The sequence below is a fragment of the Crotalus tigris genome, unplaced genomic scaffold, assembly GCF_016545835.1.
Source record: "Crotalus tigris isolate CLP2741 ecotype Arizona unplaced genomic scaffold, ASM1654583v1 scf7180000023747.220312, whole genome shotgun sequence".
NCBI classification, from domain to species: domain Eukaryota; kingdom Metazoa; phylum Chordata; class Lepidosauria; order Squamata; family Viperidae; genus Crotalus; species Crotalus tigris.
Genome location: NW_024100156.1, coordinates 67,148 through 82,396, shown reverse-complemented (window position 1 = coordinate 82,396; position 15,249 = coordinate 67,148). Strand labels below are relative to the sequence as shown.

Genomic DNA, 15,249 nt, shown 5'->3' with positions numbered 1-15,249 from the left:
TGTGCGCACACCTGGGGGGGGGCAGGACAGAGGCAGCAGGGCAGCTCCTTGCTGGTTCCAAGGCTGGTTCCAGGGTTGCTCCGTGGATCTAAGGCTGAGTGCATTCTGGCTTTGATGGATGCAACCAGGTTGATGGATGCAACCCCTCCTCCCACCAGCACCTCCAGCCTCGCACCACGAGGCTTTCCTTTCACCGGGATAGCCCCCGACTGCCCACGTGGTATAGCAAGACCGGCAGCAACATGGCAGCGCTGGCAATCTCTCCCCCTCCCATCACCCCTTCCTGAGCATGGAGGAAGGATGAGAACGGAGGAAGGAAGAAAGGGAGGGTGGGAAAAAAGGGAGGGAGGAATGGCGGGAGGGAGGAACAGAGGGAGGGAGGGAGGGAAAAAAGTAAGAAAGGAAGGAGAGGCAACTTGGTTGGAGATGCCCCAGTTCATGCAGTTCTGCTTCAATCCTGGATCCATTGAGACTTGGACTCAAAGCAATTTTGTGTTCTCTTTTGTCACAGACAGGACTTTATTGGCAATCTAAGTTAACACTGGTATTCTTGATTGTGAACTCTTAGGAAAGTATCCCTTCCTTGTATGTTGCAAACAGTCATTTCCAGTTGGGAAAACAGGACAAAGCAGAGTAGGGGAAAATATTTTCTTTTGCTATATTTCCAGTCTGAATTAGACCATGGCAGGGTCCCTGCAGGAGAGCTCTTTTAAAAGGATTATGTATTAATAGAAAAGCAACTAACTCACCTCTGTTCCTAAATGCTAAAGCCGTTGCACATAAAAAAACAGAGAAGCTCTGATCAATTATCACAGCCACCATTTTGACAGTTATGCTGTACTGTTGTCTGTGGATGCCCTCACTAAATATAAGCATGGGATAAACTGAGCCTGGTTTGTTCTCGGTCTTTTAAATGGCAACAGACTAGTTACAAAAGTGGCATTTGATCACAAGCCAAGGAGGCATCGAGAAATGTTTCCCCTTTTGCATTTGAGCATCCAAGAAGGGACAGGAAAGGAGAAAGGGAAAGAGGAAAGACCAACAAAAAGAAGGAAAAGAGGGGAAGGAAGAAGAAGGAAAGAAGAATGAAGAGGGAAGGAAAAAGAAGAAAGGGGGAAAGGAAGGAAGGAAGATAGATTATAATGAGAGGGAGGGAGGGTCTGAGGGAAGTCCTGCCTTAGCATTTGGCCCCAAGCAGCTCTGCTGCCCTTTCACCATCCCCTTGTCCCCTCCTGACCTCTCCTGGTGGTCTCCCATCCTATCGCTGAAGATGCTTTGGTTACAAAGCCGGGTCTCCTCACATGGAGAGGGAATGGGCTTCCCTCACCCACACATTTTGCCCTCCCGCAACACCATGAGCAACTTGTCCAAGGAGAGCGAGCACAGCAGCAGCAGCCTCGTGGAGGAGGTAAGCGCAGCTGGGTGCCCCTTGGGGAAGTGGGGCTAGGCTAGGCTGGGCTGCGGGGTCCCTGAACTCAAGAGCTAGGTGCTTGACCTCCACTGTCCAAGGCTCTGGGCAGCCCATGCCACCATCTGGGGGGCCCCCGCATGGCCTGAGAGGGACGGTGAGGCTCCTCTAGTGAACGATGTCCTGGCACTCCTTCTCCGCTAGAGACCCTTAGATCCACCCCAGGCCTGCACAGGCGCCCCTGACGCGAGCGATGTCAAGCTAGTCATGCCCACTCAGTAGGCCCTGCATACCCCAGCCACACCTACCCAGTAAACCACGCCCATGCTAGCCACACCCACCTGGCCCCTCCAAGGGCAACCACAATGCTGATGCGGTCCTCAATGAAATTAAGCTTGGCACCTCTGCTTTAGGTATATATTTTTTCTACTCAAGCTACTGTAGTGGCAAAGCTGATCTGACCTCTCTAATAATGCAAGACTCAGCCTCCTCTCAGAAAAAAATCTTCCTTATTTTGTGCAATATGTTCTTATTTGGCAGAGAAACATTTGCCCCAGATGTAAATAAGTACATACTTGATCCGAATTTTTTTTACATTAGATTAATCCTCCATAACAGCCTGGAATAAAACCCACAACTGTATTAATTTTATTTATGAAATGAAATTGAATTGCTATATTTTATTGATTTAAAAAAATACAGCTTGCTAAAAAAGAACTTCATATTTTCAAATGGAAATTAAATAATGAAAGTAGATTGTATTAAGTTTAATAAATAGATAAAAATATGAAATTTTGAAAAAGAAAACATTTTGTGTCCTGATTCCTTTGTCCCTACTGATCATGAAGTTCTATTTCTTTCTCCAATTGTTGTCCTTCTGTTCTTTTTTATTTGCCTTTTCACATCTTCACTTCCTTTATTTTCCCTCGTACAACATTGGTGTCAGTTATAGGAAGTGTAAGAAAACCAGACATAGATCTTGTGCTAATAACAGTTACTAAACTTAAAAATAGACACATTTCTGGTCTTTTACCATTATGTTAAAAATGAAAGGTAGGGAGATAGAAGTCCATTGTTCACTGTCCCTTATTTCTGGCATACTAAACTTGCTCCCTAGCAAGTCTTTGTATTTTCCCTTGCATAAATGGTAAGAAAAAAGTGAAGAGTTTACCGTAGGATTTAAATATTTCCTTGAAAATGGAGGGCTTTCTATTGAAGCTACAGCATTACAAAGAAAGATGCTATCTTAGCAGCTGATCCTTGGCAATAGATAATATGGTATATGGTAAGGTGAAAGTTCTTGGAAGCAGCTCAAAAAAGCAATATTTTGAACTATCATTCCTCTCAGCGATTATATAATACATAATAGCAAACATTAAATCTGTTTGGCTGTTAAACTCCTTGGTAATTTATGAAGAGGGCAAACATCTCTTGATAGTTGTATCTGTCCCATTTTTACTTGGGAGGTGAGTTCTTGTAGAACTTTGTCTAATGCTTTGTAATGTTTGTTCAAGATAACTTTCTGTATACTTAATCCTGAATGGATTGCTGAACTAGCAAGACAGGTAAGAGAATAATAAGTTATGGAATAGGTAGGGAATGTATTTAGTTTAGTGGAAATAGTTCAGATCTTCGAATCTTACCATTCTATAAAATGAAGTATGTACTTTACTCTTCTGGGCTGATGGGACCATCATTTTTTTTGTTCTATATGAGGTGTGTGTGTGTGTGTGTGTGTGTATAAAATTATATGTCTCCCTAGTGACAAACATTTATGTATATTCAATATCAATTGCAATTTTTGCCTTTTCTAGGGGAGAAAATAGAACCAGCCAAAATTTACCTTCTATAATTTTAAAATTAAATCATACAGCAGATCAACATTGTATATTCTCATTTTGTGCTTATGCTGATGGGGCTGATGTCAAAATTCGAAGCCACAGGTTACCTTTTGATCACTGCAGTGTTTTTCCAAGCAGACTGAAATAATTTTTGTATTAAAAATGTTTAGAGCATAATGCATTGATTTTTTTAAAAAACAATCTGATTTTATCAATTACATATAAAAATATTTCTTTTAATGTAGGAAGATCCAGTACCAAATGGTCTTCGTGCCCTTCCAGTGTTCTATGCTGCTACAATAACTATTAATGTGTTCTCCATAATGTATACAGGTGCTCCAGGTGAGTAGATGAAGTCTACTGTGAAAAGATTGTATTGTCCTTTGTGACACAGAATATAATTTGTATTCTTCCCACTTTAATTTAGACTGGCTTTTATTTCTATCAAAAGGATAATGTCCGCAAGCAAAGATTTTTCCAAAAGGACTGCTGATTAAATAAATCCTTAACGTAGAATCATGCATATGTTGAAATAATAAATTTGGCCCATTTGCATGTGACATTGCCACTTGAAATAACTCAGCACTAAAAGCTTTTGTTGTTTGTTTATAAGAAGTGTGGGATAGTTCCAGTGGTGGGATTCAAATATGTGAACAACTGGTTCTCTGTGTGGATGCCGTTTCTGGAAGTCCATTCTGGGCCTGGACAACAAAAAATTAGCTACCGGTTCTGCCAAACTGGTGTGAATAGGCTGAATCCCACCACTGGATAGTTCCCATTGAAGGTATAGTTGCCATGGCTATTCACTGCAAAATGGGCGTATTTTAGACTTTTCCACTATAGTATGGCTGCTGAGAATAGAGCATTAAACTGAGCCAAGGTGAAAGCTCTCTATAATAATACCTTAAAAATGTAAGGCCAGACAGGCACTTTCTGGGGTGATCAGCTTCCTACTAATCCTCATCTCTTTGGATATAACAAAAGTTATGACTTTTTTCAATGTCTTGAACATTGAAATTTTGAACATTTCAGTGTTGGCCCTATTAGCCTCAATACTTGCAATATTTGCTTGAAAAACAGCAATTGTTGTAGATATACATTTTTTATTTGAGTGAATTAGTACAAGAATTCTATATCTCCTTATGAGAAGTTAACATTAAATCTGGCACATAATATTGCTCATGTTTTATAATTTTAATACAAGTTTAATAAATTCAGTTGTCATAATATATTTTTCTATGTAATCCAAAAAAGAGATGGGATGCAATGTTCTGCATCCCATCCCTTTTTTGGATTACATAGAAAAATATGACAACTGAACTTATTAAACTTGTATTTAATAATATCAACATTTTTGCAAAACAGAATTTATATCCTTGTTTTAAAAAGAAAGTGACTTAATTTTTTGATTTAATGTCTTATATTTCTGAAACAATATTCCAGATCCTCTCTAAAGCATAACATCTTTTTTTTTTCAGTCCTAGGAATTACACTTCCTATGTGGGCAATAGCACTGATATCAGTTGGTGTATCAATTGTATTTGCTGCCTTAGTGTGGATATTTGTATGTCCATGGATGAAAAGAAAAATAGCAAGTATGTTTTTTCATAAAATGATGGATTGAAATAATCTTATTTTAAATCTTTCACAGGAGGACTTCAAGAACACTGCTAAAATATTTTAATAAGACGCTATAAGTATTTGTTTATTGGGTGCTATAAGACTGGTATTCTATTGCTTGCATTTTAAAAATTACATATCATGACCCCAAATGTAATTTTATTATGTACAAGAAGTACAAATGGTGTATAAAATGAATTAAGTTATACAAAATTGCTTTTAACTAATTGCAGAATGCTTTGGTCCTGGCAAAAATATTTTTCTTTACAACATACTTTGAAGGAAGAATTAAAAAAGACAGATTAAAGTTTCATATTCCAAACTAAATAGATGGTGATTATGCTAAAAAACATTTTCTGTTTTATTGTGAAGTTATGCATGAACTGTATTTCTAGCTAACAAAATAGTAAATCATTGTATCACTGCTTAAAGGACATCAGTCATGTTGTCTCTGAAAGGTATTTCTGTAAATTAATTATTATTTTATCTAGGTCGTTTAAAGAAGGAAAGTGCACTATCAAAAATATCTGATGAAAGCATTGACAAAATTCAAGAAGAGGATATGCCTGTCTTTAAAGAACTTCCTGGTGTAAAAGAAAGTGATGAAAGTACTATTCCCCTGACTAGCTGTGGAACAGAAGACGCTGGAGTATCAGATAATATAGCGAATGGTAGCCACGCACGTGTACCATATGGTGAGAAATTAAGCACTTATGTATTGTTTCTCTTCTTTTTATGTGGAATATCAGACTGCTGTGCATTGATGCTCTAGTCCTCTAACATCCATCCTAATATTTTCAACATGCAGGGTGAATAAAAAGGCATAATTTTTCTCAGGAATGACTTCTGAATTCTTGGCAATTGCATGTGCTCATTACAAGTTTATTTTAAATATATATATCATATTTTAATTTTTTTCTTCATTAATCTGTGTCAGCTACTGAGATTTCTGTAAGTGTAAAGAATATAAGTTAGGTTTTTGTAAAACAAATTTATAATTATAACAATACAAGAGAAAAATAATTTTGTATTTTTTTTCTTTGAATAATATATGTGCAGGTTTATATATAGCTCTAGCCTCTCTCGGACCTCACCAATTATGTATCACCTTGTATCTATGCTTCCCCCAATGCCACACAAGCAAGCAGCCCCTTCCTTATTCTAAATTAATTTTGCTAATATATTTCAGATACATTACTACTCTTGGTCAGTTTTCCTAATCTTGTATTATTTTCTTACTTCTAAATACTGCAAACCTGTGTTTGTGGACAGTTCATCTTTTTCAGCAATCAAGAACAGGAATATTCCTGTGGCTATACTAACAGTAGACCATTTTTATGCTTAAACCAAAACATACAGCCATTATTATCACCATGCTCATCATCAAAACTGCTAACTTGAAATAATACTTTGTCCATAAACTTATAATATAATGGTAAAGACATGACAAATTGCAAAGGAAAGGTAAAAAGAACAACATGGAAACAAATTTATTTAAAAGAGTGCAAGCATAAAAGTGAAATTTCGCAGGCCAGTTTGAAATAGCTGCTTCTGCCATCCCTCACAAGTTGCTGCATTCCAAAAAGGAGGGATGGCTGGCCGAGTGAGCTATGAGAAAGAACCTAGCATGCATGCATCCTTTGTCTCCATCTTGCCCCTCATTTTATTTGAGAATGATTTCCTGTTGATTTAGATAAATTAGCTTTATCCTAATGAGGTCCTAAATATTACTCTCTGTGTACTGGTATAAAGATGCCCAATAGTTAAAAGGTTTTGTCTCTGTGACACAGGAAAAATAAAAACTTGGAAACAAGTAATTTTCTATTGCCCATTTTATAAAGATATAATGGCTAGGCTTATTTTTCCCTTAATGCACCGATGGACCAAAGGTCTAATTTGGCCTATGTCTAATTTCTAGAGGATGATACTTCTATACCACACCTAGCATTACAAAATTCTATGCCACTATTGGCAGCATTTGATGGATATGTTGTTGTTGTTAATTACGAAGTCGTGTCCGACCCATCGCGACCCCATGGACAACGTTCCTCCAGGTCTTCCTATCCTCTACCATCTTCTGGAGTCCATTTAAGTTCTCACCTACTGCTTCAGTGACTCCATCCAGCCATCTCATTCTCTGTCGTCCCCTTCTTCTATTGCCCTCAATCTTTCCCAGCATTAGGCCCTTCTCCAGTGAGTCCTTCCTTCTCATTAGGTGGCCAAAGTATTTGAGTTTCAACTTCAGGATCTGGCCTTCTAAAGAGCAGTCGGGGTTGATCTCTTCTAGGACTGACCGGTTTGAACGCCTTGCAGTCCAAGGGACTCGCAGGAGTCTTCTCCAGCACCATAGTTCAAAGGCCTCAATTCTTTTGTGCTCAGCCTTTCTTATGGTCCAACTTTCACAGCCATACATTGCAACTGGGAAAACCATGGCCTGGACTATACGCACTTTTGTTGGCAGGGTGATGTCTCTGCTTTTTAGTATGCTGTCTAGATTTGCCATAGCTTTCCTCCCCAGGAGCAAGCGTCTTTTAATTTCTTGGCTGCAGTCCCCATCTGAGGTGATCTTGGAGCCCAGAAAAATAAAATCTGTCACTACCTCCATTTCTTCCCCATCTATTTGCCAGGAATTGAGAGGGCCGGATGCCATGATTTTGGTTTTCTTAATGTTGAGTTTCAAGCCAACTTTTGCACTCTCCTTCTTCACCCGCATCAAGAGGCTCTTTAGTTCCTCTTCACTTTCTGCCATTAGAGTGGTATCATCTGCATATCTTAGGTTGTTGATATTTCTCCCGGCAATCTTAATTCCAACTTTTGATTCATCTAGCCCTGCCTTTCTCATGATGTGCTCTGCATATAAGTTAAATAGGCAGGGCGACAGTATACAGCCTTGCCGGACTCCTTTTCCAATTTTGAACCAATCAGTGGTTCCGTGTCCAGTTCTCACTGTTGCTTCTTGACCCGCATATAAGTTTCTCAAGAGACAAATGAGATGGTCTGGTACTCCCATCTCTTTAAGAACTTGCCACAATTTGTTGTGATCCACACAATCAAAGGCTTTAGCATAGTCAATGAAGCAGAAGTAGATGTTTTTCTGGAACTCCCTAGCTTTCTCCATGATCCAGCGTATGTTGGCAATTTGATCTCTAGTTCCTCTGCCTCTTCGAAATCCTGCCTGTACTTCTGGTAGTTCTCGATCCACATACTGCTGGAGTCTAGCTTGTAGGATTTTAAGCATAACTTTACTAGCATGTGAAATGAGTGCAATGGTGCGATAGTTTGAACATTCTTTGGCATTGCCTTTCTTTGGAATTGGAATGTAAACTGACCTTTTCCAATCCTGTGGCCACTGTTGAGTTTTCCAAATTTGCTGGCAAATTGAGTGTAGCACTTTTACTGCATCGTCTTTTAAGATTTTGAATAGCTCAGCTGGAATACTGTCACCTCCACTAGCTTTGTTGTTGCTCAGATTTTCTAAGGCCCATTTCACTTCACATTCTAGGATGTCTGGTTCGAGGTCAATGACCATCTCATTGTGGTTATCTGGGATGTTAAGCTCATTCTTGTATAGTTCTTCTGTGTAGTTTTGCCATCTCTTCTTAATCTCTTCTGCCTCTGTTAGGTCTCTGCCATTTTGGTCCTTTATCATGCCCATCTTTGCATGGAACGTTCCCTTCATATCTCCAATTTTCTTGAAGAGATCTCTGGTCCTCCCTATTCTGTTGTTTTCTTCTATTTCTTTGCACTGTTCATTTAAGAAGGCATTCTTATCTCTTCTAGCTACTCTCTGGAATTCTGCATTCAATTGGGTGTATCTTTCTCTTTCTCCTTGCCTTTCGCTTCCCTTCTTTCCTCAGCTATTTGCAAAGCTTCCTCAGACAGCCATTTTGCTTTCTTGCATTTCTTTTTCTTTGGGATGGTTTTAGTTGCTACCTCTTGTACAATGTTGCGAACTTCCATCCATAGTTCTGCAGGCACTCTGTCTATCAGATCTAATTCCTTAAATCTATTTGTCACCTCTACTGTATATTCATCAGGAATATGATTTAGTTCATACCTGAGTGGCCTAGTGCTTTTTCCTACTTTTTTCAATTTAAGCCTAAATTTTGCAACGAGAAGCTCATGATCTGAGCCACAGTCAGCTCCTGGTCTTGTTTTTACTGACTGTTTACAGCTTCTCCATCTTTGGCTGCAGAGCACATAGTCAATCTGATTTCTATGTTGATCGTCTGGTGATGTCCATGTGTAGAGCCGTCTCTTGGGTTGTTGGAAAAGAGTGTTTGTTATGACCATCGTATTCTCTTGACAAAATTCTATTAGCCTGTGCCCTGCTTCATTTTGTACTCCAAGGCCAAACTTGCCTGTTATTCCGGTTATCTTTTGGCTTCCTACCTTAGCATTCCAATCCCCCATGATGATAAGGACATCATTTTTTGGTGTTAATTCTATAAGGTGCTGTAGGGCTTCATAAAACTGGTCAATTTCATCCTCTTCAGCACCAGTGGTTGGAGCATAGATTTGGACTATTGTGATATTGAATGGTTTGCCTTGGATTCGAATTGAGATCATTCTGTCATTTTGGGGATTGTATCCCAGTATTGCTTTTCCTATTCTTTTATTGACTATGAAGGCTACTCCATTTCTTCTGAGGGATTCTTGCCCACAGTAGTATACCTGATGGTCATCTGAGTTAAATTCACCCATTCCTGTCCATTTTAGTTCGCTGATTCCTAAGATGTCGATGTTCAGTCTTGTCATCTCTTTTTTGACTACGTCTAGCTTGCCTTGATTCATGGATCTTACATTCCAGGTTCCTATGGAGAAAAAATCTTTACAGCATCGGACTTTCCTTTCACCACCAGATATATCCACAGCTGAGCGTCCTTTCGGCTTTGGCCCAGTCGCTTCATTCTTTCTGGCGCTACTAGTACTAGCCCTCTGCTCTTCCCCAGTAGCATATTGGACACCTTCCGACCTGAGGGGCTCATCTTCCAGCGTCATATCTTTTTGCCTTTTAGTACTGTCCATGGGGTTTTCATGGCAAAGATGCTGGAGTGGTTTGCCATTTCGTTCTCCAGTGAATCACATTTTGTCAGAACTCTCTGCTATAACCTGTCCATCTTGGGTGTCCCTGCACGGCATAGCTTATAGCTTCATTGAGTTACGCAAGCCCCTTCGCCACAACAAGGCAGTAATCCATAAAGGGGAATGGATATGTACTGAATATAAAAGTAGTCCCTGCAGATTTTACTCCTCTAGTCATTGCCAACCATAGGAGGAGGTGCTTGTCTGTTTCAAGGCCATTCCATCAGTGCTGTCCAAAGACATTTCCATGATCATTTGGCTAGCATAACATCACAGAGTTCCGTTACCTTCCCATTGAAACTGCCAGATTGGCAGGAGCTGAGGCTAAGATGGAAGTTCACGCCATCTTGTGTCACTCAGATCTTGAACCTGAGTTGCCAGCTTTCCAGCCAGTAAGCCAGCTGAGCAATTGTGCCACTCCTATACTGAATATGGCACTAGTTAAAGGTGTTGATTTTATCCCTGCCCCTTTTGTATTTTACTGAATTAATTTTAGTCTTATTCCTTTTTAACTTTGACAGAGCTTACCCAGTTCTGGATGCTTTCCTATATTTTAGCCTGCAGCTGGATATAAGGGCTTGGCACATTTAATGCATTTTAATTTGAACTACAGGTAATCCTCCACTTATAAACACAATTGGGCCTGGAATTTCCATTGTTAAGGCTGTAAATACAGTAGAGTTGGACCCAGTGTTACGATAACTTTGTAAACAACCATTTAATAAATCACTCTGATCATTAAGTAAATCCCAATGGCACTTTTTTTGTTGGAAATCAGCAAAAAAAAAGATCACAAATTGCAATCATGTGTCTGCATAACCAATTGAAAATGCAAGCCGATTGCCAAGTGCTTGAATTGCAATTATATTTCCACAGTGGTGCAATGGTTGTAAGCAGTACTTTTTTTGTAAAAAAAAAAAAAAAAGGTGCCAGAACTCGCACATGTCATACAACCCACCTTGCCTACCCTACAAGGTTCCATCCAAAAAAGGTGCTGGAATTCCGTTCTGGGCGTTCTATGACAAAAAAAAGCTATGGTTGTAAGTGTGAGCATAGATCATATGTCATTTTTTTTGAAGCAGTTGTACACTCATTAAACAAATGGTCATAAGTCGAGGACTATCTGTGGGTATATTTTCTTAAATAGGATCTACTGTTTCTACTGCACTTGCTAATGAAGATTAGTGGGGAAAAAATAGAAAATAGAAAATAAAGAAGCAATGTTTTCTGAAATGTGTTGTAAAACTTTTGAATGTTCTTTGGAAAATAAGATTTTTCTGTAATATTTCAGGAAGGGCATTTTCAATGACTCACAGTATGGTAAAATCACCTGTCTCCAATGGCACGTTTAATTTTGATGGCCACATGAAGAGTGACATCCATGTGTACCACACTGTGCACAAAGACTCAGGATTGTACAAAGATTTACTGCACAAAATACATCTAGATAGAGGGAATGAAGATAGGCCTTCGCAAGAAAATAACTACAAGTTACTGCGGCGCAACAATAGCTACACTTGTTATACAGCTGCCATATGTGGGATGCCTGTGCATTCTTCCTTCAAGGCTGCTGACATGTCAACCCCAGAAGACAGTGAAAAGCTAGTTACAGACACAGTGTCTTATTCCAAAAAGAGGGTTCGCTATGACAGCTATTCCAGCTATTGCAATGCTGTAGCTGAAGCAGAAATTGAAGCAGAGGAAGGAGGTGTAGAGATGAAATTGGCATCAGAGTTAGTAGATCCTAATAATCTCAATGAAGATACTGCAGAAGAAGAGAGAGATGAGCGGGACTCCTCAGAAGTCCATCTGCTTTTTCACTTCCTCCAAATCCTGACAGCTTGCTTTGGGTCTTTTGCTCATGGAGGTAATGATGTCAGGTAGGTTATAATGCCTGCATGTATGTTGTATTGTAGCAGTTTGTGAGTGTTGTGATTGGTTCTAGTTCTTATAACATTATGATTTTTTGCATTGAACAATTTTAAACATTTAAGATGCTTATTACCTGTGACTTTATGTCAGCTTTGACCTATTGCTTGCCATAGTTTCATTTGCATGAAAAACAACACAGATAAATAGGGATCTCACCCCTACTGTGAATGAACCAAGGAATGGTTGTTCAAAAGAAAAAAACAGCATGAACACATAACCTTATTAAACCAATACAGTCATAGAACTCTCATAACAAAGAGAGACTGACTTGTCTTATTTTCATGTGTTTGTCCTTCCAGATAGAGGCCAGTTGATGTTAATAATTCAAAAATATTCTGTGCTTTCCTTCTGCAAATATTTTAGAAGGAAAATTAGAATTAGAGATTATAAAGGGGAAATGATACCATTTGATTCCTTGTAACTGTCCACAAGATTATGTATGATTGGTTAGAATAGCAGTTCATTCCAGGAGGAAATGGAAAGCATATTGTTATTATCAGATATCCTGGCTTGAAGATGTTGATGAGCTACAGTATCCAAGTGTTGCTGTTTTAACCTTGTGGGTGTTTTATAGTTTCTGCTTCTTTATCATTTCCTCTCCTTTTTTAGAAATATAAAAGCAACTCTCAAATTATATTTTGTGAATACTTACTGGAGTTTCTGCAACAACAAATTGTCAGTGGCAGATAACAGCTTGAGAGACACCTTCATTGCTATTATGGAACCATCAGTACATTTACAAGACAGGGTCATGCTGTTTTTTCCAGAGGAAAAGGAGGGGAGGGGGTGGAGAGGACAAGCAGACTCAACAGTTCTCCCTTAACATAATACACTGAAATATTGCCATAATAAACAATTGCAGGCATAGAACACTATTCATACATAAAAAATGGAATATATGGAAATCTTGTTGACAGGTAATTACTAATTTTATATTGGTTATTAAATGTATTAGAAGCACAGCATGATATTCTTGTGGCCTATTTGCAGTTGCATGTAGTTTAAGAGTCACTGTTGTCAAAAAGGATGTTTTTCCATTTTACAGTCTTTTGCTTCTGTTTTTGTTTTCTGGGATGGGGGTTAGTCCTTTGTTTATACCATTACAATGTGACTGACTTTTAAGGAATATTTACCTTTGGAAGGAAACTTTTTCCCACAATACCTGTTTTCATGTAAATGTTTTCATTCACTCCTAGTTAAAAAATACTGTGCATTAATATGTTGGGGAGAAGCTCTGATTTATAATCATGTCATTTCTCCAGCACTGGAGATGGATAATCCACGCAGTGGGTTGAGACTGTATTCCTGGCCAATCAGATCAGTCAGCCAAAGTTGCCACGCCCTGTCCTGGACCATGATTCCCCAGTCTTGACTGATCTGGCCATACAGAAAGACCTACAACTTTGGCTCCTGGGCAGGTATAGTTCCTTTCCATTGGGGGGGATTTCTTCTAGTAGCTGAAATTGCTTAGTTTAAAAGTTAATTAGAGATAATTTAATTCAATTTAATTGATTACTCAAAATTTCCTGGCTAAATTGTAAGACTCAGGAAGTCAGATTCCCTACAGGGGAAACCACCCCCACTTAAAAGGGGGAAATCCCTAATTCCCCTCCCTAACCCAAACCCCAACCACCTTCCAGCAGCCGGCAGCCGCTTTAAACAAACGGGGAGGTTCGGGCAACCCCTCGCGTTTAAGACAAACAAAACAAAAAAGACAGAAAGGCAAGCAATTAGCGAGGGAAGCCGAGGACAAAGGGGACGCATGCTGGGAGGGAGATTGATTAAGGGAAACAGCTGGCGTGCGAAGGAGCAGTCTCTTTCACTCACCAGGCTGCTCAGGATTTTTTAAACGAGGTGCCATTGTCTGCACAGCTGGGAGCATGCGCGGCTCTTTGTTACAACCGCACGTGGCACAGGCAGCCCTTTTAGCACAGGCGCAATAATCTCCTGCTCCTTTTAACACATGCGCAGTAGTCTCCTGGCAGCGGCGGCCATATTTTTGTCCAAACAGGGGATCTAAGGCTCCCTGAGAAAGCTAGGTTCAGCCGCTGGAGTGAATTAATAGGCAAGCAGTACTGGGGTACTAAAGCATCTATTATTCATTCATAGACATTCAAATCAGACACATAGCTGCTGGTTCCAGGACTTGGTGTCTTCTACCTAAAGTAAATAAGAACCTTTCATAGCTAACTGTGTTTAGTTGCCTTTGGCTCCTTCCGGACTTCGGGTCCCCCATTAGTGGCCCGTACGCTTCTGGATTTAGTGGTGGGTTCCAGGCATCCCCAGTCGCGTGCCTGTCCTTACCCACCATAGTCAAGCCAGGTTCCAGGCATTCCCATTAGCGTGCCTGTTCTTATCCGTGCACAGTGACTAACTCTGACAATTTTGCAGAGTCTGCTCCTGAGTTCCAGACGCCCCCAGTAGTGCGCCTGTCCTTACTCAAAGTTGGAGCTCTCCTACTACCTGGGTCCCCCCTATCGCGGCCCGGCGTTAGTGGAGAATGGAGGAAGCAATCATTCCCTCCACTGGAGCCCTGCCTTCATCCTCTGGAGCACCTGCTTCAGAGGATTCGGAATCCTCTGCAGCCCCTAGAAAGGCTGCAAGGAAGTCATCAAAGAAGGCTGACAAACAGGCAATCAGAAGACACCAAGCCCTAGAAAAAGAGTTCGACAGAGCCCAGAAAAGGGCCAGAATTGAAAATAGGCAGAATGGGGGAATAGGTCCTGATCTACCGCTGGGTCTCCCTTCATCCCCACGGGCCATTTGGTCATTAGGGAACTCATCACAGTCCCAAACAGAGGGTGGGATAGGCGAATTCTCATCGCTCTCCCGATCCCCCTCCCCACGGAGGTTACAGGAAACCCCGAGGACCATGCTAACCACAGCACCTGCAGGGTCGCAGGCAATGGTCACTCCTCCTGCATTGACGGGGATCTGCTAGCTACCCTAATAGCACAGGCAGTGGACCGTGCATTTGAGGCCAGGGCTCAAACTTCAAAAGCCAAGCCTCTAGGACTTAGAACGAGGCATCGGGAGGAAACGGAGGACCATCAGGACCTCTCCTCCTTCTCAGACTCGTCGGTCTCCGAGGAAGCTTACCTGGACCAGCCAGGTACGTCACAAGGGATTCAAATGTCTGAGGAAGAGGAGGACACCTCACCTCAAGGGCCGTCCTTCAGCGGCCTGTTTAACCCTTCTCTTTTTGTTACCATTCTGCGCAAGGCTGAGGCCACAGCCCATCTGGGGCATGGGACACCAGCGGAGCCTGTCACAGTTGACACGGAGGCTGAGCCGACGTTCGCCGAAAAGGTAACCCCTCAACACCGCATACCATGCCCGACCATGTTCCTAAACACAATAAGG

At 40.6% G+C, this 15,249-nt stretch overlaps 1 protein-coding gene across 2 annotated transcripts in view; it reads left to right on the top strand.

Moving 5' to 3' along the window:
- SLC20A2 (solute carrier family 20 member 2) overlaps positions 1 to 15,249 on the top strand; it is a 52,155-nt gene that overhangs the window by 11,631 nt on the left and 25,275 nt on the right. The window contains exons 1-5 of one of the 2 annotated variants that reach the window (XM_039321612.1): positions 1,264 to 1,408; positions 3,495 to 3,591; positions 4,728 to 4,844; positions 5,361 to 5,564; positions 11,246 to 11,834. In XM_039321612.1, the coding sequence (XP_039177546.1) occupies positions 1,271 to 1,408; positions 3,495 to 3,591; positions 4,728 to 4,844; positions 5,361 to 5,564; positions 11,246 to 11,834 (1,145 nt within the window). In that variant the 5' untranslated portion in view covers positions 1,264 to 1,270. Of the gene's footprint in view, positions 1 to 1,263; positions 1,409 to 3,494; positions 3,592 to 4,727; positions 4,845 to 5,360; positions 5,565 to 11,245; positions 11,835 to 15,249 lie in introns of those variants that run through there. The other variant, XM_039321611.1, reaches the window with a different exon arrangement.